This window comes from Onychomys torridus, chromosome 7 (genome assembly GCF_903995425.1).
Source record: "Onychomys torridus chromosome 7, mOncTor1.1, whole genome shotgun sequence".
Taxonomy (NCBI): Eukaryota; Metazoa; Chordata; class Mammalia; order Rodentia; family Cricetidae; genus Onychomys; species Onychomys torridus.
The window spans coordinates 38520963-38543355 of record NC_050449.1 but is presented as its reverse complement, the minus strand read 5'-3'; the positions used below and the strand labels follow the sequence as shown (position 1 = coordinate 38543355).

The window sequence follows — 22393 nt, the reverse complement described above, 5'->3', positions numbered from 1 at the left end:
AGAGAGAGAGAGAGAGAGAGAGAGAGAGAGAGAGAGAGAGAAGGATGGTGACATGGCTGAGCCTCAGGGCCTATGTCCGCCCTAAAGGAACCAGACAGACTCCCTAATGCCTCTTATACTCAGCCTCTTGCCTAAGTTTCTCTTTCCGTTGAATACAGGACACCCTCTTTGACATCTGCCCATCAGAAGGACTCAGGGGCTCCAGGGAATAGACACCCTCCTAAACTAAGGTCCTCTGGCTCTGCTAGGCTAGCCACACTAGCCATCTTTGCTTGACACCACTGCCTCCTTCCTGGGGTCTCACTCAGGTCACATTTGTGGTCATCACAAGCATCAGGGTCACTAGTCCTGAGATCTTTCTGGAACATTCCTGACCACTAACCATCAAGGGTGGTCTCTGGATCGCCAGAGAATAGACAGAAATGATAGAGAACAATGACCTATTACTTACAGATGTTCCTTGACATTCAGAAAGTTTAAGCCCCTTGACAGAAGGATGGCCTTTGTCTTGAACTTTGTTTACATATTTTGTGTGTGTGTGTGTGTGTGTGTGTGTGTGTGTGTGTGTGTGTAGGAGCTGGTATTCTCCTATCATGTGAGTCCCAGGGATGAAACTCAGGTGTTGGGCTTTGCAGCAAAACACCTTTAGCTTTTATCCATCTCTCTGGTCCTTGGATGTCTTAAGGCTGATTCAGCACTATGTCAATAGGATACCGTGATACAAATACACACAGAGGCTTCCTGACTTCCCAGTAGCCACCCTGCCCACTGAAGCTGCACTGGGGACACTCTGACCAGCTGCCCTCCTCTCTTTCTGGATTCCAGAGCAGGCAAAAGAGCTGTCTACCTAGTCAGATGCTGTTAAGAAGCCAGGAGCAGGAAGGATGGCCCATCTGCCAATGGGAAGAATAGGTGCTATCTCCAGAGCAGCCAGCCTTGGGTGCTGAAGGATTGTTCTCACCCCAGAAGTAACTGAAAGTCTTTCCCAGAAGTGGGTGCTCAGTCACCTGTCTCAGAGTGCTTACTATGGAGGACAGAGTCCTCCAGGATCCGGAAGGGCAAACAGATGAAAAATAAGGGTGGGGCAGGTAGGCTTCATTTTTTCCTTGCAAGGTGAACACCAGCAAGATGCATGGTGTCCTGGGAACCAGGGCTTCCCATCAGGCTCCCAGAAAAGCCTTTCCCTACCCCAGTCTGTACCCTGGGGAAAAAAAAAACACCACACTAAAGAGATGTTCAGGAGAGACAGTGTGTTTATTGCAGCCAACAAATCCAAGCAACCAGACAAACTGCTAAAGAAACTCAGCCTGCTCCCAGCAGTCGGGTCTCAGAAGACCATTTGTATACAGCTTCTCTCCCCTTCCAACCCTCAAACAGCAGGGAGAACCTAGACATGCATAAATGTTTGCTATGCAGTTGGGTTCTCCCAAAAAAGCATAAAGAAAGTTCCATAAAGAACCTTTGGTGAATCTACTCGGAAACACTGAGACATGATTATATCCTCCCCCCAACAATGTAACTTTTGGGGTGGGCATAGTGAGATGTTTTATATATGCATATATAATATATCTATACCTCTATAGAAAGGCTATGTACAATCACATCAGCAAGCTTCAGTAAAGGAAGACATTAGCAAGAGGCACAGCAAGGCCATCTATCCTTAAGACATATGAAGGAAGAAACCCGTTCTAACTGCACCAAGCCATATTCCTAGGACCTGGGACTAACTTCTTTGGACCTGGCCAGTAGTTCCACCTGTCTGCCATCTTAACCTGATCCTGTGAATATTTAGTAGCCCAACTTTCCCAAGGAGATTCCCAGGCAAATGCGGACCCAATCAGCTTTTCCTTTTTATAAACTGGAAATAACTGACAAGTTCATTGCTGGAGGGACAGAGAGCTATTTCCAAAGCCAGTTCCAAGGCACCTCAAGGCATTTCCAGTCCTGAAAATTTGTGCTTTGTTCTCATAAGCTAAATCCCATGGGTTAGCCAGTCCGTCTTTCTTTGTAGTGGCCCTTAATTAGGAGGAAGAGGCAGATGGGATGTGCGGCGGGGGTTCTGGGAGGGCAGGAGTGGTTGGGAGCACAGTGATGGGAGAAGCATGCAGCCAGAAGTGGGGCCCAGAGCCCACACTGCAGCAAGAGAGCAGTTTGCTGACATAGGCTAGGAAGCAAGGCTGAGCAATGGCTCCTGTAGAAATACCTCACAGTTTCCCACCTCACCTCACGGAAGCCTGGTTTGGTTCCCAACCTCACAGCCCAGAGGTCATAGAGGAGGGTCCGAAGCAGCTCCAGGAGAAAGTGAGTGTGAGGGCAAGCACCTGGGGCAGAAATGGCCCCTGACCCAGCCTGTAGGGTCCAGAGACGGGCATCGCTTTCCTGGACCCCACTCTGTCCGGGCAGAAAAGAAAAAGACCCCAAGAGACTCCAGCTTCTTAAAGAGACAGACCTTCTTAGAACAACCCTTGGGGAAATCTCACGAGTAGCCACCCAAATGCTATGAGACCTAGTGTGAGCCAAGTCCCATGTCCGTGCACCCTGAAAGAAGGGGGCACGTGCAAGGCGTCGAGAACTGACTACTCCAAGCTGCCGAAGTATGTATCGCCGCCGCCTTTGGTTTCCACTGGTTTGAGGTGCCCATCACTCATCTCTCCACTCCTAGGAGACTGGCTTGAAGGATAGGCAGTGTCCACCTGCCCCAGGCATCCTGGTGGCTTAGCCCACTCCCATTGGCAGTGTGTTGATTGGCAGTTAGGTACTGAGCCAAAGAGTTCAGAACTTCCAGAAGGGTTAGATTCACCTTGCCAAGAGTTCTGCTTACCCACCCCTACTCCATGCTCAACCTACTTGGCCCCTCCCAGTGGCACCTTGCTCTACCCTTGCAATCTTACTTTCCCAAGCCCCGGACTCAAGAGCCTCTTCCTTCTCCCCTGACTCTCTTGTGGAAGCAGTGGCTACAGAGGTGGAAGTAGATGCACCAGAAAATTAACCTTGGTCCTACAGTGCAGATCTGGCCGGCAGTCCCTGACTCTATTATGGCTTTATATGCGCCCCTGGCACCCAGCACAGTGCCTGGCATAGAGCAGACGCTCAATAAATGGTTGTTGAATGGAAGTGAATTAAGCTGAACCTCCCATCTGGTATCAGTGTCTCTTCTAGTTAAGCAGAGGCAAGGATTGGTCCCTGAGACTGTCATGGTCCTGTCTCCACCACCCTCATTCCCTACCCTGGACAGCTAACTCCCTGAGTTTATAGGGGCTGAGTTCTTGGGAGGGGAGCAGGGCTAGATGAACCCCACCACCACCACACACAAATACCTTCTAGACTTGAGGTTCTCCCACCAGGAAGCTCTATTTATTCTAACTGGGGACCAAGGAGCCAGAATTGGGGGAGACCCTCAGCTCCTGTCGGTCACTTTAGTCTCCCCATCTGCAGGAGGCTCTGGGCTAGTTCTCCTCTGAGCATCTCCCAACACCATGCTCTTTGATTAGCAGTTTCTACCCTGCCTTTCTCCCCGGCTCTAGACTTAAACAAGTTCCTTATAATGATAGGAAAATGGCAGTGAAAGTTGGCTTCCCAAGAGTGACTTTGTCCCCTGCAAGGGGAGTTCTGGGGCAGGACTCAGAGGCTCTACCCATGTCCTCTCATTTCCCCTCCAGCCTTCTCTTCCTTCGTGCCAACAGCCAGATGGAAACCCTGCCAAGGGCAACTAGAAACCCCCAAATGAAACCCTGCAGGAAGTCGCCCTACACACACACACACACACACACACACACACACACACACACACACATACACACACACACAGTTCTGAGCCTTGGCTGCTGCTTGCTGAGACCAAAGTGATCATCTTGTTGGAGAAGGCAGCTAATCATGTTTGCAATCACACACACACACACACACACACACACACACACACACACACAATTCTGAGCCTTGGCTGCTACCTGCTGCGACCAAGGTGATCATCTTGTTGGAGAAGGCAGCTAATCATGTTTGCAATCACACACACACACACACACACACACACACACACACACACAATTCTGAGCCTTGGCTGCTACCTGCTGAGACCAAGGTGATCATCTTGTTGGAGAAGGCAGCTAAACGTGTTTGCAGTGAGGCCAGCACCCCTCGATCCCCTAACAGACTCTGACACAGGTCTTCTGCTGGGGGGTTCCTAGGGTGGGATATGATCCTTCCTGATGCTGCTTTTCAGCCCTGCTGCTGCCAGCATCCCCACAAGAGCAGTAGTCAAGGGCGAACCCGAGCCTCCCTGGGAGCAGTGATAGAAATGAGGCCAGAACAGAGTTCTCTGGGCCAAGGCTTGTGTCCAGGAATGTCTCTCCCTCCAGCTTTCCTTGACTGTTCTCAAAATGCACAGTCATTCCTTTTAAAAAATGCCCCCACAAATAGTAGGACCCTACCTTCATCCCCAGCCTGATGGCTGTTCTGTGCTGGGAGTAGCCAGAGGAACACAGCAAAGCCACCACGAGTCCTTCCCACAGTGCCTGTGGTCAGCACAGGACACCCCCCCCCATACACACATACACATACTGCTACCCCAACAGTTTAAACCACCACCAGACCAAACCCTAGACAAGATGGGCAGCCAACCTCTTCTCCCACTGCTCTCCCTCCCCCATCCTGTCTTTGGGACCGCACACAGGGTCTTTCTTCCTCAAAGATCGACAGGCTAGAGCCCCGCTCTGCTCTCCCCAGGGCTGGCGTATCTCAGATACCAAGGCAGTTTCCAGATGGAAGGGAGGGAGGTCACCTTTGGTATGGGGGGGGGGGGGTAGGGGATGGGAAGTGAGGCCCCAGGTCGATCCTGGGGTCCCATTAGAGAGAAGCACACCAAGAGAGAGCAGGCAGGGTCACACTGTACAGGGGAGTGAGAGGAACAGGACATGGGGAGGGGCTCCAGGGTGGGCTGCCGATTACTTGGCACTGTCTTCTACGTTGCCCTCGCCATCCGTCTTGCCCTCCTCCTCCGTCTTCAAGTCATCTGTGTTCAGCTTCTGCTCTTTTTTCCTCCTCACACACTTGACCACCATCAGCACCAAGATGACCACAGCCAGGAAGCCCCCCACCGAGGCACCCACGATGACTGCCACCGTGGAGTCCCGCTCTGGGGGCACTGAGGAAAAGGAAGAAGAATCATGCAGCTGGGAAGGAAATCTCCTGTCTCCCCTGCCCCCCAAAATATGAAGGGATCTGACTTGACGCATCTTCACCGACAGGGCACTAGTCAAAGTCAGAACAACCTAGACCACTGATCTCTAAGCATCCCTGCCCCCAAGCCTCCTCAATAAGCCCCTCCACCCCCAGAATGGAGTGTTTAAGACCATGGACTTTGAGATCAGACCCAAATTTGATTGTAGGAGTTAGGGATTGCATGATCTTGAGAAATTTATGCTTGAACCAAGTTTCCTCATCCATACAATGGGCATAATATCTCCTCTCTCAGTGGGTTCTATGGATGAAATGAGGTAAAGCCTATGAAAGCTACTGTTATTACTGAGGGTTATGATCATGATTGATTTGTTCCCTCAAGGACCAGAGGGGAGGCATGGATGCCTCCCACCAGCACAAGCCCCTGAAGATGAGATGGGGTTCCAGCTTCCTGAAGGGCCTTGAGCTAAGCTGAGCAAAAGGGCCCATGTCTTCCAGTAGCCTATTCGCCCTTACCTTCCAGAAGGACCTGCAGGTAGATCTTGCCATGGCCACGGTGGCGGTCTGGTGGGTTGGTGATGTAGCAATTGTAGATACCTTCATCTTCCAGCTGCACATTTTTTAGCGTCACTGACACATCATACTTACTTGGGTTCCCTGAGAACTCTACACGGTCTCCAAACCGCTCCAGCTTCAGGTTAATGATCTTCATTCGGAACTGGAGGAACTGGGTTGGGAGAATAGCATGGGCAGCTGGGTGAGCAAGGGGCTGTGAGGATCATGGGGAACATTGTGGGCCGACCCTCACATCCCCATTCATCTTTTTTTTTTTTTTTTTTTTTTGACGTGGGAAGAAAGGGGGTTAGTCTTGAAAGGGCCATCCAGGTGTGGTGACACCATGCCCTCTGTGTCAGACAGCCCACCCAGAATCCTCCTAGGGTCCTGGTCCAGTGCAGATGTAGGGATAGGAATGGTGTGTTTCATACTTCGGGGCTCTTGCTTCCTTCCACCTCCTCCTCCACGGGGACTTACCATCTCCTCCGAGCAATTGCTACACTCCTGGTAAGTCCAGTTTAGAGAGAACTGCTTGTGGTTCACGGTGTAGCAGGAGTTGAAGGTACAGGGCAGGCGGGTATCAGAGCCATTGAGGACACTGAGAGAGGTGGGGACCGTGACTTCCATGCTCCGCCCTGGGGGAACTGCAGACAAAACCACACTTGATGAGGATGCTGAGTGACGGGGTGTGGTGGGGGGCATGGAGGGTTGCAACCCTTCTATGGGGGGGGGGAGTAGATGGAGGGAGGGCAGAGCAGAGTTAGGGGCAGCAGGCAGGGCTGACATCTGCTGTTAGGAGGGCAAAGCACATAAGGGACACCAGATGTGGTCCTCAGGAGGAGAGGGGACAGAACAGTCATGGAAGAGAGCCATCCAATGGTCTACCGGGCCATGGACAGCCACATGGCCTCAACCTTTCCTGAGGCCACTGTGGGCAGACCCCCTACTTGCCTCCACCTATCCTAATACCACTTTCCTGCTAAGCAAGAGGCTTCACTGGGCTTGCCTCAGTTTCCCCTTGTTCTCCAGACACTTCCGATCATCTTTGCCGCGCCAAAGCCCCGCCAGGGGAAGCATCCTTGTTCCCATGGCAGCTAAAGCATGGTGGGGTCTGGGAAAGCCTCCCTCTTGCCTAGGCCAGCACAGGCCTCTAATCATCCCCAGGCTCTCACAGACAAGATAGAGGACAGACAGGAGGGAAGAGGTGTCCCAGGGGAAGAGGTGTCATTCTAAGGCCCTGTGGATTGGCTGAGGGGGAGACCTCCCCTTTGGGAAATGTCGGCCTGGAAACACCAGGGCAAAAAGCCGGTCAAGTTGACAGGTGGTAGTGGACACAGAAATGTCTTTGAAGTCCTGCATGAGGCACCAGACTCAGGCCCGGGCCTGGGTGCTGCAATCCAGGAAAGTGCCTCAAGGAGACCCTAGGCAGAGCAGAGCTTAAGGAAGACAGGCAGGTTGCCCGGGGGTCCAGCAGTTACAGAGACATGCATCTTCAAAGTATGAAAGAAAGTACCTTCTCAGATGGACTCAGGCTGCCTCAGATTTGCCCTGACCTTAAATTCCAAGATCCTCTGCTAAGACTGTTAAAACTGCATTCTAAAAAATTAGTTTAGTATTAACAAAGCAGGGGCCATAGTCACTATCAGTCACTCACTCATTTCCATTTTTTATTTTGTGATTTTGTTTTGTTTTGTTTATTCTGGGTTTGTTGTTGTTTTGTTTTGTTTTGTTTATTCTGGGTTTGTTGTTGTTTTGTTTTGTTTATTCTGGGTTTGTTGTTGTTTTGTTTTGTCTTGTTTTTTTTGCAGGGTTTGGGAGTGTGTGTGTGGCCAGCAGACCTCCTCTCATAGCCCAGGCTGTCCTGGAACTAGCTATGTAGCTAAGGATGTCCTTGAACTTCTGACTCACCTACCTCCAGTTTCTGAGTGATTGGATTACAGGGGTGTGCCACCCCACCCAGTTTATTTACTACTGGAGATCAAATATGAGACTTTATGCATAGTATAGGCAGGCACTTTACCAACGGAACCACATCCTCAGCCCTCATTCACTCAGCTACTAAATACATGTAAATTACCTACTGTGTGCCCAGTGCTTAGTCTTAGGTCCTGGGAGTTGCTGATATGAGGCAGAGTCACTGCACTGTGGGGCTTGTATTCTGGTGAGGTGGCATATATCAACAACAACAACAATAAGACTGTGGTTGTCTGGAGCATTGCATGACATGGACTATAAGGATTGAAGTATGGCAGAGGGGAGTTGTTTTTTTCAGGGTGGTCAGGGAACAAGGCTCTGAGAGGATGACATTCAGGAAGCATCTAACTCAAGAGAAGGAATGAGCCATTTAGGGATATCAAGGGTCACAGTCTCATGGCTGGGATGGACCTTCACATAGCTGAGGAAAAAATAAGACCTGAGGTCAGAGTTGGGCAAGGACCAGGCCAAGGAGCCAGAACACAGGAGTTGGGATGATTCCGGGGAGTTTTAGGGTGGGGTGTGGTCAGCTGAGATGCCAGCTGAGCGAAAATTACAGCTATAGATGTGGGCAGATTCATGCCCCCTCCCCATAAACACCTTGATTCCACTTGGATTCCTTCCCAGTTCTAGCCTCAGTCAACTGTAAGAAACGTAGGCAGAGCCCCTCACCTCCCCAGTCTTCAACCTCCTCCTCCAGAAACCTAGTTCACAGCACTGTCACTGGGTGGTTACCATGACTAAAATAAGTACTAGGCATTCAGCAAATGGCAGCTGCCTTTAACCTCATGCTCCTTAAGTTCTGCTTTGGGGACAGAAAGGGCTTAAGAGCAGAGGTGGGGGAATTTTCTAGACCTGAGGTTACCTTGGAGACTGATATGCTTGGATTTCCCCCAAATGTAGCTAAGGAGCCAGGCTGCAAGGATCCTGGTTCTCCAACTGTTTGGTCCCACAAATCTGCTGGCCCCGCCCCCAGAAACAGAAGTAAGGCAGCCTGCAAGCCACGAAGCTAAGCCTGCCCAGAGCATCCTTCTGCTCAGTGCATCCCTGCAAAGGCCCCACAAAGCTCAGAACTTAAAGACAGGAGGTTCTCTGGACTGCTGGCAGGGAAGGTCCCTCCAAAGCCTGGAAAGGCAAACATGTGGACCTCACCTGCAGGGCCAATGACACTAGATGAGCACTGAAATGCTCACAAGGGAACCATCAACTGGGGGAGCCGATGGGGCCCCTCCCAAGAGGGACAGCGCCTAGCCCCCGCTCTTACACTTTCATATCGAGTCTAAAAGTACCTGGCCCAGTGCCAGGCAAGGAGGAGGTGTGCAGAAAGTATTACCACCACCCCCATGCTGTAGAGACTGAGAAATCTGAGAGAAGGAACTGATGGCGGTTTGTCCTGAGTTTACCTCCTATAGCTGGTCATCCCAACCTCTCCAGCACTCCCCCCAAAGGGATCCTACCTTCCCAAGTCCCCACCCCCACCCCTAAATGCTCTGAAACTAGCTGGCTCTGTAAAGAGCACCCTCTCCAACCTGTCCCACCCCAGCAGCTGAATTTGAATGTCTGATTGACATTTCCATCATCTCATCTAGAAAGATCCAGCATGCCACGATGTCAGGTGGCTGAATCCTCGGGAGGCGTTTTCAGGCTGGTGCCAGGAGACAGAGAAAGGTGCAATGCGGGTTTCCCCTGCATGTGCCCTGCAAGAGGCACCGGGCGGAATTCGTGTGCCCTCTAGTGGCCGTAGAGGTCAACTATCAAGTCCACCAGCAAAGAAGAAGGTCGCGAGGCAAACTAAAGGAAGCCAGAGCTGGGAGTCTCCGGGGTTGTAGATCAACTGCCATCCTTTTACTGTGAGGAAGGAGGACTTGGGAATGCTCTGAGGACAGGGACAAACTGGAGCCAGGAAGTTGGCTCTCACCTGCTAGTCTGAGACTCATCCTGAGCTCTCATGAGAATCTCAGGGGTTCCAGGCTCAATCTCTCAGTCAGTTTAGGCTCTCACTAAATTCAGGAAAGCATTGGCCAAGGTCAGAGCTAACAGTTGATCCCAGTGCTTCTGAAAAGTGGATGGATCCAGGCCCACCACAGGCCTTCCATCATAATGGCCCGACAGTGGTGCCGCCATCTCCGCTACCTCACTGAGCACACACATCCAGCAAGCATTATCTACCGCCGCTTGCTCTCAAATGAAGAAATGGAGCACAAAGAAATGAAGTGGCTAACCCAAGTTCAGTGCCAGGAATTGAAACTAGAGCCTGATTCCAGGCAGGGCTGAGGTGAGGAGTCAAGCTGTGTGGGGATGTTATTGCCATCCCAAGGTGTCCGAATGAGTACACATGGCAGCTCCAGTCCCCAGCTCCAGGCTGGACCCCGGCAGGCAGACAGTGTTCTGTCAAGGAACTCCACAGTGGGAATCCATGAATTTCCTAACATCCTCTTCGGGACCAGGTCTGAGGTCTAGTTCTTGCAATTTCCAACTCACAGAAAGGAGGTGATGGAAAAGGGAAATGTAAGGGTGTGACAACCCAGGACCCGCCCCAGCTGTGTTCTTCAAGTCCTGGCCATCGACTGTTCTCCCTGGCCCGTCCTGCAGAGTTCCCAAACCTGGGCTATTTATCTGCCAAACACTGTCTCTCCTAGAGACTGGAAGTAGATTCCCTTTACTCCTCCCTCTATAGCCCTGAAGCCGTCTATGAGTTTGTTTCGTTCTTATAAAGAATAAAGAAACAGAGGGGAGGGCGGGAGGGAGGGAGGGGAGGAGGAGGAGGAGGAATTGTCCTCTGAGGCAGCCCCTGCCTCCCAGGCAAATTCGACATCTCACCCTACCGCCTCTCCTGCCTTTACACTCAGATCCTCCTGCCCATGTCTCCTCCCCAAGCAGAACTCAAGTTCCATCATCTCCTGCCGGCTCCATCCCTCCATGTGACCCCAGGGACTTCAACACTGACGTTCCTCTTCCTTCCCCTCCACAAGGCCCTTGTTCACAGTTTTGCTTTAGGTTGGGAAGTTTGCCCATCCGCCTCCCTGGAGTTCTTCCACAGAAACCTCAAACCCCATTCATAAGGCACAGCTCGGGTGACATCTTCCCAGCGTCTGGTTCTCCCCCCAACCAGGTTCCTATTTCTTCCAGTGACTTGGGGGCCGAGTAGTCAAGAGATCTTGGGACTCTAGAGATCTTGATATGATCTCAGGCAAGGTCATGAACCCTCCAGTGCTGCAAGGGCCTCGTCTGCAATTCACGGGACACTAATGCTACTGAGGCTATCGTGACAATTAAATAGCCTGCGATGTGTGCAAAGCTCAGCACAGTGCCCGGCACACAGCTTCTAGCAAAAGATGACTTCTAGCACTATCACTATACCTGACATTCTTACAGCACATACAATGCTGAGTTGCTCTGGTTCATGTACCTTTGTCTCCCAAGAGGCCCCGGGAACTCCTTATTTATGCTGGTATCCCTGCATCCAGAAAGGCATGTAGCACATAGTAAGTGCTCAATTAAATTTGGTTGCCAGGGGGTTAGGGGTGGGGAAGAGGCATTCTCCTCCACATCTAGGTCCCACCTTTAGCTGCAAATATGTGTGGTCAGACTGATTGAGGACCACACTCCACTCTCTACGCACCAGTTATAATCCAGACTTTGATGACCAGGCTAGCAGCCAAAGAACTGATGGTCTTGAGAAACACTGGAATTTCTGTCACGGGAACAGCTGTTTGCCACCTTTACAGTCATCCCCACCTGCCCCTCCTAATATCTGTGACATCCCTCCATCCCGGTGACTCCTGTTAGCACAGCCACCCAAGTTCCATGGCAGAGACATGCCTCCTCACAGCTTCAAGATCAAGGTCTCTGCTCTCACAGGCCTGTTGAGATATCCACTTCTTCCCACTGCCTCTTACAGCCCTGACACACAGACCTCTTCATCTATGGCACTATCTCCCTCAAGCCCAGGTTGGCTGGTCCTGTTGCCAGGGCCCCTGCCCTTGTTCACTTAGGCTGTGAGGCTGTGGCTAACTTCTGAGAGGAGACTCTGGCCTCCAGCTCTGGCACGCGCGTGCGTGTGTGTGTGTGTGTGTGTGTGTGTGTGTGTGTGTGTATGTGTTCGTGCAAACCACTCACCCATCTCTTTGTAACCTGCACTTGAGAGTCTTCCGATTAATGCTAACAGAGCAGTACTGTTTCCTGAACTTTGGGGGTGGTAGAACTCAGTGTTAAAGAGAATGTGTTAAGTCAGTCATGTGGGAGTTCAAATCTCAGCTCCCTTATGCCAGTCACATGACCTGACTGGATGAGTTACTTAACTTCTCCGTGCCTCTGGTTCCGCCCTGGAACACAAATAGAATCATAGTGTTTACCTCAGATAATTGCTGTGAGAGCTAAACAAAACAGGCCATGCCAGGGCTTGAGAAAGAATTCAGAAAGATTTGCCACTGTTGGCCCCTGCTCTGTGTCAAGTCACAAGTTCACCAAGCAAGAGACAATCTCCAGTCACCCATAGAAGTGGTGCTCAGGGTGGGTAGCATCTTGCCCATGGTTATGAAATAAAGAACAAAGATAGCTTTAAACTTAGGTCCAGTTTCACAAGAAGGAAGATGTTAAATCCTTATCTTGCAGGCGACGAGAGAGAGACAGAGAGAGAGAGAGAGAGAGAGAGAGAGAGAGAGAGAGAGAGAGAGACAGAGAGAGACAGAGAGAGACAGAGACAGAGAGAGAGACAGAGAGAGACAGAGAGAGACAGAGAGAGAGAGAGAGAGAGAGAGAGAGAGACAGAGAGAGACAGAGAGAGAGAGAGAGAGAGAGAGAGAGAGAGAGAGAGAGAGAGTGATTTGTGATGGAGAATATTCCCACCTACAATCCTTGGACTTGACCCTCAGGTACTGCTGAGGGACTTTTAAGATCAAGAATGAAACTGTCTATAAAGCAGGTTTAGAGCCCAGCGTGTTGGCACTGGTCTAGACTCCCAACTCCCAGCAGGAGACAGAGGCAGGAGAATCACCGAAAGTTCGAGGCCAGCCAAGGCTACATAGTGAGACCTTCTCTCATGGAGGGGTGGGGGATGGGGGTGCCGAGGGAAGCAGGCTTACAAATAACCTAAGCCCACCTGCCTGCCTAGCTTGGAGCCTCTGAGTGTTCAAGTATGAAACTGACTTTAGGACCATACGACAGGGTGGTCTGAAAGGCTGGGATGGACTGTTCTGGGACTGGTTTCAAAAGACCACACCTTGTTCATCCATGGGTGCCATTTACATTTTTCTCCTTTTTCCTGGATCCTGGACACCTGACCTCTCCATCCGGTCCACACCAGGGGTGCGTGCTCCAGCAGCAGCTTCTCGAGTGGTGTCCCCCCACCAACCCAGAACTCATCCTCTAGTCTCATCCCCAATTCCTCCCACACACATCCCAACAAGCTGGTGGGACAGGCTCAACTTTCTGCGCCCCCCCCCCCACCCCACTCTCCAGAACACTCTCTCCTAACCCTTTAGGTCCACCGGATTCCAGGGAACAGGGCTCACAAGAGACTTTTTAGATGAACCAGCAGCCCCTATGAGCTCTCATCAGAAGCAGCTAAAAACGAAAACTATATTAATAATAAGAAAACGAAAAATCCCTGAAGAGACTGAAGAGCAGCCTAGCTCTGCCCCACCCCCACATAGGTCCACTTCAGGGAAATCCAAAGGGGGGGGGGCACCTCTTGATTATTTTGGTCGTTCCCATCCCCAAGCAACACATCCCCTAGTCAACATTTCTGTGACCAAGTCACCCAGCATCCTGCATCCCAGCTAAGTCCCAGATCCCCAGCGAGCCCCTTCCCAAGGACACAGAGGGAAGCGCCCACTCTTCCCTCCCCCCTGCCCCTGCCCCCTCCTCCTTCAGCTGCAGCTGTACTTCTGACCCTTAGGAGCATGCAGATGTGGTTCTAACTTACCCAAAGTGAAAAACAGACTGAGCCCCGTGAGACTGAAGGCAGGGCGAGGTAGCCAGGCATCCCTGTGCATTTTCAGAGACTGTGATGTTAGGCGGGTGGACTATGGGAGAGGGTGATTGAGGGACCAAGGACCAGAAGGGAGGGATGGTTAGATGCTAGAAAAGAAAATGCACGGATGTACTTCAAAGACATGTACAACATTAAGGAAGCTTTATTTCCATCTCTCTAATATGGCCGACTTGTATGTGGCTGCTAAAAGGAGAGGGGGGTGGTGTGTAAGGGAAAGGGAGAAAAATGGGGAATGGAGTAAATATTGTGGTTGGTGGATTTCAAAAAGCAGGTGGGAGGGCATAAAAAGATATTTCTGGAAGAAATTAAGTTGCCAGAATTTTTTACCCTCTAAACTCAGAACTAAATCAAATCTTGCCTTCCTACTGCACTTGAAAGGATTTTTAGATTTTGAAATTTCTTAGAGAAATGTAGGTGAGGAGGCACATGCCTGTAATCCTAGTGGTAGGGAAGTAGAGACAGGATTGCCCTCCCTGAGTTTGAAGCTAGACCCTTTCAAGAGAAAGGAGAAGGGAAGGGAGTAAAAAGAAAGAAAGAGACTGTCGGATCCATCTATTTATTCCAAAGGCCTGTGTGGAAGTCCTTCTTACCATGTAAAACACCCGTAGGCCAGGGAGATGATTCAGGGGGTGAAGGGGCGTCCCGCCACACCAAACACGATGACCCGAGTGTGGTCCTCGGAATGTGCCTGGTGAAAGGACAGAGCTACAGACTGTCCTCTGACCTCAACACGCGTGCCAGGGCACTGTGCGCTCACATGCTCTCTGGCTCTGTCTCTCTCTGGATGGCTGTGTGGACGGACGGACGGACGGACGGACGGATGGATGGATGCACCCCACCCCCAAGAGTTGCTTTGTATTATTTGAGCAGGGTTCAGGGAAGTGGGCAGGAGGCTCTGAGGAAGTATGACTTCCTCATTGCTCTAGCATTTCTGCAGAAAGACGACCCTGTCACAGAAGGCTGACACACAAACACCGGAGAGTTTGTTTGTTTGTTTGTTTGTTTGTTTTTTACAAGGGAATAGAACATGAACCTTTGAGGGACCCTGACTCCAACAAATCGGCGGGAAAGGAACCTTTTTTGAGACAACAAGGGGAGTAAATAAAACTGCGCATTGATTATATCAACAAATAATTCTATTGTTGTCAGCTGCCATAAAAATCATAGTTTTGCCTGGCAGTGGCGGCACGCTCCTTTAATCCCAGCGCTTGGGAGGCTGAAGCAGGTGGATCTCTGAGTTCTCGAGGCCAGCCTGGTCTACAGAGGGAGTTCCAGGACAGCCAGGGCTGCACAGAGAAACCTTGTCTGGAACCCCCATGCCAAAAAACAAAAATCGTGGTTTTGTGTTTTAACAGCCTCGCCTGTTAGAGACACAGCTACAGGTGAAATGAAATAAATATCCCACAAAAACACAGATGAGAAAACAGTTCTGGGCGTCACCAGAGTGGGGAACGTCACTGATGGTCCCCGATGTTTGGTGATGTCTGAGGTACGTTCTTTTGGCTTTGGTGTATGTTTGAAAAGTGTTGTTTCAAAGGAGGGGAAACACAGAGGCTTTTCACAAGCAGAAGAGCTTGGGGTAGAGGTGGAAATAAGCGAAGAAGTGGGCAGAGTCGTCCAGTGATCGCAGGTTCTTACCCAGCTTATCAATGCGCAGTCAGGGGTCACAGTCTGATTGCCCGATTCATATGTGATGGTTCAGGGCCAGGATTCACACCCAGCTCTTTGTAAGACACTGATGCCCCCTACACACACACCCCAGTATTCCACGTGATGTATCACTGGGTAAGCAGACACAGAGCCCCCCTGAAGTTGATGCAGTCGAGAAGCAGGCTATGAAGGAGCAAGCTGAGCATTGTGCACAGGGCCTGCCTGAAGCTGGACCATTCAGGGATGGGACTAGAGGAATTTAGAGAGGAACCGGAAGTGGGATGGGAAACGTGGAAGACAGTGAAGTCCAGCCAGGTCTCGGACGCTTTCCTAGGGGCACAAGACCCAAAGCCAAACGGAGCTTCAAGGCAGAGCTGTGAGAAGGCAGAGGAGTGCCCTCCAGTTGGTGCACAGACCCTGTCCCCAGTGCCTCCCTCACACCAACACAGCCCCAGCACAGAGCCAGGTGCTTGAGTAGGAAATTTCAGGAGAGTCTCCTCCAGTGCCCACCCCCTTCACCCTAAGGCACCGAGACCCCTTCCGTGGTGCACAGATCACAGGTGTGTAGCCAGAGGGCTAGACTGGCCCCACTCAGGCCACCTGTTCTGCTCAGGCCCATCCAGCCAAGTCCAGGTCCCGCAACACCAACCAGGCTGCTGCAGACACTTTTCAGCCTAGACCTTCTTGCCGCAAATTTTTAGTTTGATGTAGCCGGCCTCCTCCTTTTTTCTTAATGCAGCGGATGGTGCCTTGTGAGGCCCAGAAACTGAAGGCAAGCGCTTTGCTGTTTCACTTGACCTCAAGCTAAGTCTGGAAGCTTCTGTTTAATAGTCAGCTGAGGCAAGAAATAATCCTAAATTTTGCTTCTCCCTAGAACTGAATTTGGCTACGGGTCACTAAGTATTCAGACTTTAAAGAGTTTTGGTCTAGCTCGGACCTCCAGGATCAAGGACCAGCAGTGGCCAGATGAGGGACCAGGAGATAGGGGCTATGTCAGAGCCTCCCATAGCCCACTGGGGCCCCAGTAATCATCTGTTGCAAGGGACAAACCTCCCCTCGGAGCCATGGGAGGCCAGGAAGCGGAAACTCAGAGGTGTTCTGCAAACTGATGACACTAGCGATCAAGATGGGCTTTTTTGGATGTGAAGCCCTGTGGTTTTGGCATTTCTGCCAGGTGCCATTTATCACTGAAGATTTTATTGGACAGCATTCAATTACCTACCCTGCTGGGAAAAGTCAGGTTAGAAATACTCCAAACGAAGGCAATTTCCTTTTTCCTTTAAAATGTGTGGTCCAGGCTCCAGGCTCTCACCTGAGAGGCTCATTTCCCCGGGAAGGGTCCTCTGCTGGCCTCTTTGGTGCCACTTGGGAACTAGTTAGTAGAGTAGAGCCCTAGCTCTCATGCTATCTCAAGAAGTCAGGATCTACATGTTTTACAAGACCCTTCTAGGAGATTCTTAAGTGTATTAAAGTTTTCAACTTGATGGATTTGCAAACAGCAATGGGAAGCCAGATTTGGGGGTTTGGCAAAAAGAGAATGATATCCAGGAAAAAGTTTCGGATCAATGCCTACATCAGTCAATCTGCAAGAAACATGGCAGCTTGTGGAGTAAAAGGCGGGGATTCATCATACTGAATCTCCCCTTTGCCCTACCCCTTCTCACGCCAGTCCACATCAGGTGAGGTTTTTGTCTGGGTTTGTTTTGTTTCGTTTGTTTGTTTGTTTGTTTGTTGTTGTTGTTTTAACCCCGCACATCACTTATATCTCTGCCTTGGTAGTATCTTAGGAATGCCCTTCCTTTACCAAATACTTGGCAAATCCATTGACTCAAAAATCAGCTCCAAAGCTGTGGCTTAGTGGCAGAGCAGATGCTTACATGCTCCATTCCCTGAGTTCAATCCACAGTGCATGTGCATATTCATCTACACACACACACACACACACACACACACACACACACACACACCTGCTCCTAAGCCATCTACTCCTGTTCTTCTAATTGCCTCTTCAGTCTGTGCTCTGATGACTCTGGACACACTCACTAATTCAACACCACAGAAGATAAGACCCCCCTCCCCCACCCCACCAGGACCAAACCACTTCGGTACCTATACAGAGAATCTGACAACAGCTAGCCAATGAGTGATGAGGGGATGACTTGCATAAGATGGATACACTGGACAAAGGAAAATGGGACGTGCCCAGCCTGGGAAGAAGCAGGAAGGTGCAAGATGTCATCGTGCATCACCATTATTATTCTTGACATTATGAGATACTGGCTTTGTGGGAAAACACTAAGTTCCCTTAATATATATATATATATATATATATATATATATATATATATATATATATATATTTTTTTTTTTTTTTTTTTTTTTTTTTTTTTTTCTCAAAGAAAAAAGGTTCTGTGACTCTGGTTTTACAGAAGTGGTCACAGATGGCCTGACCTCCCTTGAAGAAATTCTGACCACATCTGCAAACTAGCTGGCCAAGTCAGCAGCCCTGAGAACTGTCTGCCACGCTCGAGAAGGAGACTACCGGGCTGGGTTAGAATACAGCATGCTTAAAATCTAAGGCTCTTTGGCTCTATGAAACTGGGGTGTCAGTGTCAGCATAACACCCCAAACACACACACACACACACACACACACACACACACACACACACCTAGCATTTTGGGAAAGATAACTGCTCATATAGATGTATGATCATACTAGCCTACACAGGGTCAGGGTAACCAGAGAAGAACAAAGAACAGAGTGTTGAAGACTTTTGTTTTCTTTTTTCTTTTTGGTGATTTTTAAGACTGTTTCTCTGCATAGTCTTGGCTGTCCTGAAACTCACTCTATAGACCAGGGTGACCTCAAATTCAGAGATCTACCTGCCTCTGCCTCCCGAGTGCTAGATTTAAAGTCCTGTGCCACTACTGCCTGGCTAGGGCTGCAGCCTTTGAAGGAGGTCCAGCAATTGCCTCCGATTTCAAGAGTAGCTTCTAGACTCGCTCTTGTCTCCATTATTCCCAGGCAGCCCCACCCCTCAGCCCTTGGGACTGCTCTCTTGGCAAGGGCCTGGATGTTTCTGGAAGCCTTCAAACACAGCAGCATCTAGTGTTCTAAGGGCCCAAACTACCGAAAAGCCAAACAGAAAAACTAGTTGTTGAAGGATGAGGAGACCCAGCTCACTTGGTCTCCAGCAGCCTCGTGACCTCCAGGATCATCTCCTCTCAGCTCCCCAAAGCCCTTGCCTGCTCTTGGTGCCCTCCCGTTTTCTTTCTTTGCATAGGGAGAGGAATTAAGGTGTCTGGTTAAATGACTTTGTGCTCACAGAAATAAAAATTAACAAGAGATTGGAACCAGAAGACACTGTCATCTATACCAATCAATTTTTCTATTCAGACTGAATGTTAGGGGCCTGGAGAGATGGTTCAAAAGATAAGATCACTGGCTGCTCTTCCAAAGGACCTGGGTTCAATTCTCAGCAACCACATGGCCACTCACAACTGTCTGTGACTCCAGGTCCCCCAGGATCCAATGCCTTCTTCTGGCCTCCACAGTTACTACACATATGTAGTACATAGGCAAAACACTTATACACATAAACATAAAAATAAACAATATTTTTTAAAAGAAAGGGATGTTTATTTTTTAAAAATGATTGAATGGCTAGCATCACATGAAAACAAAAGAGACAGTTGCTGGAGGAGAGAGATTAAACTGGACAAACAAACTTTACAGTGTTAGAAACAACAACCCAGGCACAATTGTCTAAGCTGTTCATTTAGTCACTGGTGAAAAGTCCTGGTCTAGAGAGATAACGCACCTGTTACTGGGCCTGATAACCTGAGTCTCCTGGTTAAATTTTTACCAACGGGACCTACTGGCATCATCTGGGAGGAGGAAACCTCAACTGAAGGTGTTCTTCCATCAGATTGGTCATGGAGCATTTTCTTGATTAATGATTGATATGGGAGACCTAGCCCACTGTGGGTAGGGCTACCCCTGGACAGGTAGGTGTACACAAAGGCAAACCGAGCAAGCCAGTGAGCAGCACTCCTCTGTGGGCTGTTTCAGTTCCTGCCTCCAGGTTCCTGCATTGGTTTCCCTGGATGACGGACTGTAAATCAAGTTCCTTCCTCAAGTTGCTTTTGGTCATGGTGTTTATCACAGCAACAGAAAGCTAGCTAGAACACCCAAGGACCCCACAGTAGTAGAAAACCAACAGCTACAAATTGTCCTTTGACCCTACAGACACACAACATAAATTTAAAAAAAATTAAACCCCATAAATCTCCACTTGTATATAAGAAAGCTTTAGTTTAGCATGGTTTGCCATCTGATTTTTTTTTTTCCTATTTGGAGCTAGTGTGAAAGCCATATGCATTTGCTGGAAGCTGTACTGTGAGTTTTGAAATGTGATATCATCTCAGGCTAGTAACAGGGGATAATATCCTCTAAGCAATGACATGTCACCACTCCCAGGCAGCCACATGATCACATCAACTGGGGAACACCCAAACCTGGATAGTGTGGTGTTGGTAAGTTGGAATGTTGTACAGGTTAGCTGTGTTCGATGAATTTTGAAATCTGGATACTTTTACTTCATGGTGACTACAACCCTTTCTAAGCTAAGAGTATTTGTGTGGGAAAATTGTACCAAAGCATCCACATAAACTTTTTGGTATGAAAAGGGAAGAGGCAGGGCCAGAGCTTGAACACAGCCACTTAACTTCAAAACCTTCTCCCTCCACGGTATACCTGCATATTGCTGGATTAATAGTCAACCCTCTGTAGAAGGCGCCTATGGGACAGCAAACAAGCAGGTTCCCCCTGTGATCTCCTGAAGTCCTGTTTTGGTTTTTGACAATATTAGTGTTTGATAACTGTGGATCTACCTCAATTTTGAAACTCTGTGCCTGTATATAAAGGAAGTTTTGTGGGGAGCTAGGGCTGGGAGAGAGATGTGGGCTTGCTCTTCCTCTTCAGTTCTAGCTACTGAGCCCAGAATGGAAGCCAAATGGAATGGATCAAGTTCTATGCTTCTGCAGAGTGCTCTCTGAGGATTAACTATACCACCCATTCTCAAGCTTCTTCCCCAATCAGTCTCAGACCCAGAACAATTGATGTAAAATAGCCATCCATCCATCTGATTCTGTATCCTGAAGGCCTTCTCTAATACACACACTGTTTAAGGAAGTAGAAAGGCACGCCTTAGCCCAAGGGAGAATTTAACCTAATAAGCCATGAATGAAGCCCCTTCCTCTATGAATACTTCAGCTCTGGAAAGTCCCAAACTCTGCTATGTCCCAGATAGGATGCTGCCTTCAACATATGCTGACATAATCCTTGTGTCATTAACGTAAAATGGAATAAACTTATAGCAAGCATGTCATTTTGGAGATTTTTGGGGAATCATTCACAAGTGCAGCCCTACAAGAATGAATCAGAAATCAGAGATTCAAGCTACTACAGTGGATTTATCCTAGCACTCAAAAGCCTAGACAGAAGGACTACCCATGAGTTTCAGGTTACCCTGGGCTACAGAGCAATACCCTTCATGTCCTCTTTTTAATTTTAATTTTTTATTGTTTAAAACTTTTATTTTATGTGTATGAGTTCTTGTTTCCATGTATATCTGTGCACCATGTGCATGCCTGTGCTCGTAGAGGCCAGAAGGATCCCTTAGAACTGGAGTTACAAATGGTTGTGAGCCGTCATGTGGGTGCTAGGAATTGCACCCAGGTCTTCTGGAAGAGCCACAAATGCTCTTAACCATTGGACTATCTGTCTAGCCTGAACAACTAGTGCTGTTCATATACACATACATACGTGGGTGTGCAGTCATCTAGTGGAGACATGGATGACCTATTAATGGCCACACTCTGAAGAAAATTGACTCTCCCAACAGTCATCAGTTCCAAACAGTTCCTCAGATAGGGGTGGGACTTTATGAACTTTCCTTCCAGTGGTGCTGGGATGTTGATTGGCTAGACCTCCTGTAGGGAACCACAGCTGTTGTCAAGTCCAGAAGACATTTTACAGCAGCTTTTCCATCCCCCAGCTCTCACATTCTTTCTGCTCCTTTTGGTAATGTTCCCTGAGCCTTGGTGGCCTTGATACCGAAGTCCCATGCAGAGCTCAGCACTCAGCAATCACTTATTCTCAGCTCTTTGACCATTTATGAATCTCTACATTAACTGTTGACTGACAGCAGTACTCAACAGTTATCAGTAAAAATATAGGTACACAGAAGGCAGTTTCAAAACACAAACATTTACCAGAACAATAGTAGTAGGTTTCCCCCTAGAACCTAGGGCCCCACCCCCACCCCAGCTACAGACTTCTGGCCAGGTTGACAGTATCAGGCATGAATTCTCTCCTGTGGAGCAAGCCTGCAATCCAATCAGAAAGTGGTTAGTTACCCCCATAGCAGTCACATAACTACTCTACCAGTGGGTTCAATGTATCTCAGCCCATGGTCCAGCACTGGGTAAGATCATTGGTGTCTCTTCCCTCCACGGTCTACACAGCACCTTCTGGCACTATGAGAGCTAGCCAACAAGGAGGAAGATTTCCAGTCAGTTCTAGACTGATTTCCCCATGTTTACCCAAGTGTGTGGTGTCTTCAGCCATAAGTCTTACCATTGAGTTATGGACAACACCCTGTCTCAAACAAGCCAAGAAATCAGTGATCCAGGGGCTAAGCCAGATGTAGCTCAATAATAGAGCATTTGCCTGGTATGAACAAGACTCCAATCCCCAGAACTTCAAAGAGAGGGAAGGAGGAAGTGGGGACAGGTGGAGAGGATTGTCTTAGAGAAGACTTACCCTGCCCATGATTGGCTGAGTGAGGAGGAAGCCAGATTTGGAGCCCCCAACTGACCCCAAGGAGCCATAAATCAAGTTTGAGGAAAACAAAGGATTTTAAAGATCAACCTTTCTATCTAGTTTTTGTTTTTTAACATTTATTTTTATCTTATGTGTGTGGGTGTTTTGCCTGTATGTATGCCCATGCACCATAGTAGTGCACATAGTGACTACAGA

At 49.2% G+C, this 22393-nt stretch overlaps 1 protein-coding gene across 1 annotated transcript; it reads right to left on the bottom strand.

Annotated features, from left to right (window-relative positions):
* Positions 1-1235: 1235 nt before the first annotated feature.
* Scn2b (sodium voltage-gated channel beta subunit 2) lies at positions 1236-13911 on the bottom strand. Its single transcript, XM_036193405.1, has 4 exons — positions 13631-13911; positions 6208-6374; positions 5692-5902; positions 1236-5140 (listed from the first exon to the last, which is right to left on the bottom strand). Exons 1-4 carry the CDS (start codon positions 13698-13700, stop codon positions 4941-4943), a joined length of 648 nt encoding a protein of 215 aa, XP_036049298.1. The 5' UTR covers positions 13701-13911; the 3' UTR covers positions 1236-4940.
* Between the last annotated feature and the right edge of the window lie 8482 nt (positions 13912-22393).

Coding starts and splice junctions, on each gene's coding strand:
- Scn2b (XM_036193405.1), bottom strand. CDS start 13,700: ATGCACAGGGATGCCTGGCTACCTCGCCCTGCCTTCAGTCTCACGGGG. Junction 6,375..13,630: donor CAGTCTGTTTTTCACTTTGG/GTAAGTTAGAAC, acceptor TTTTGTCTGCAG/TTCCCCCAGGGCGGAGCATG. Junction 5,141..5,691: donor CCTGCAGGTCCTTCTGGAAG/GTAAGGGCGAAT, acceptor CCTTTTCCTCAG/TGCCCCCAGAGCGGGACTCC.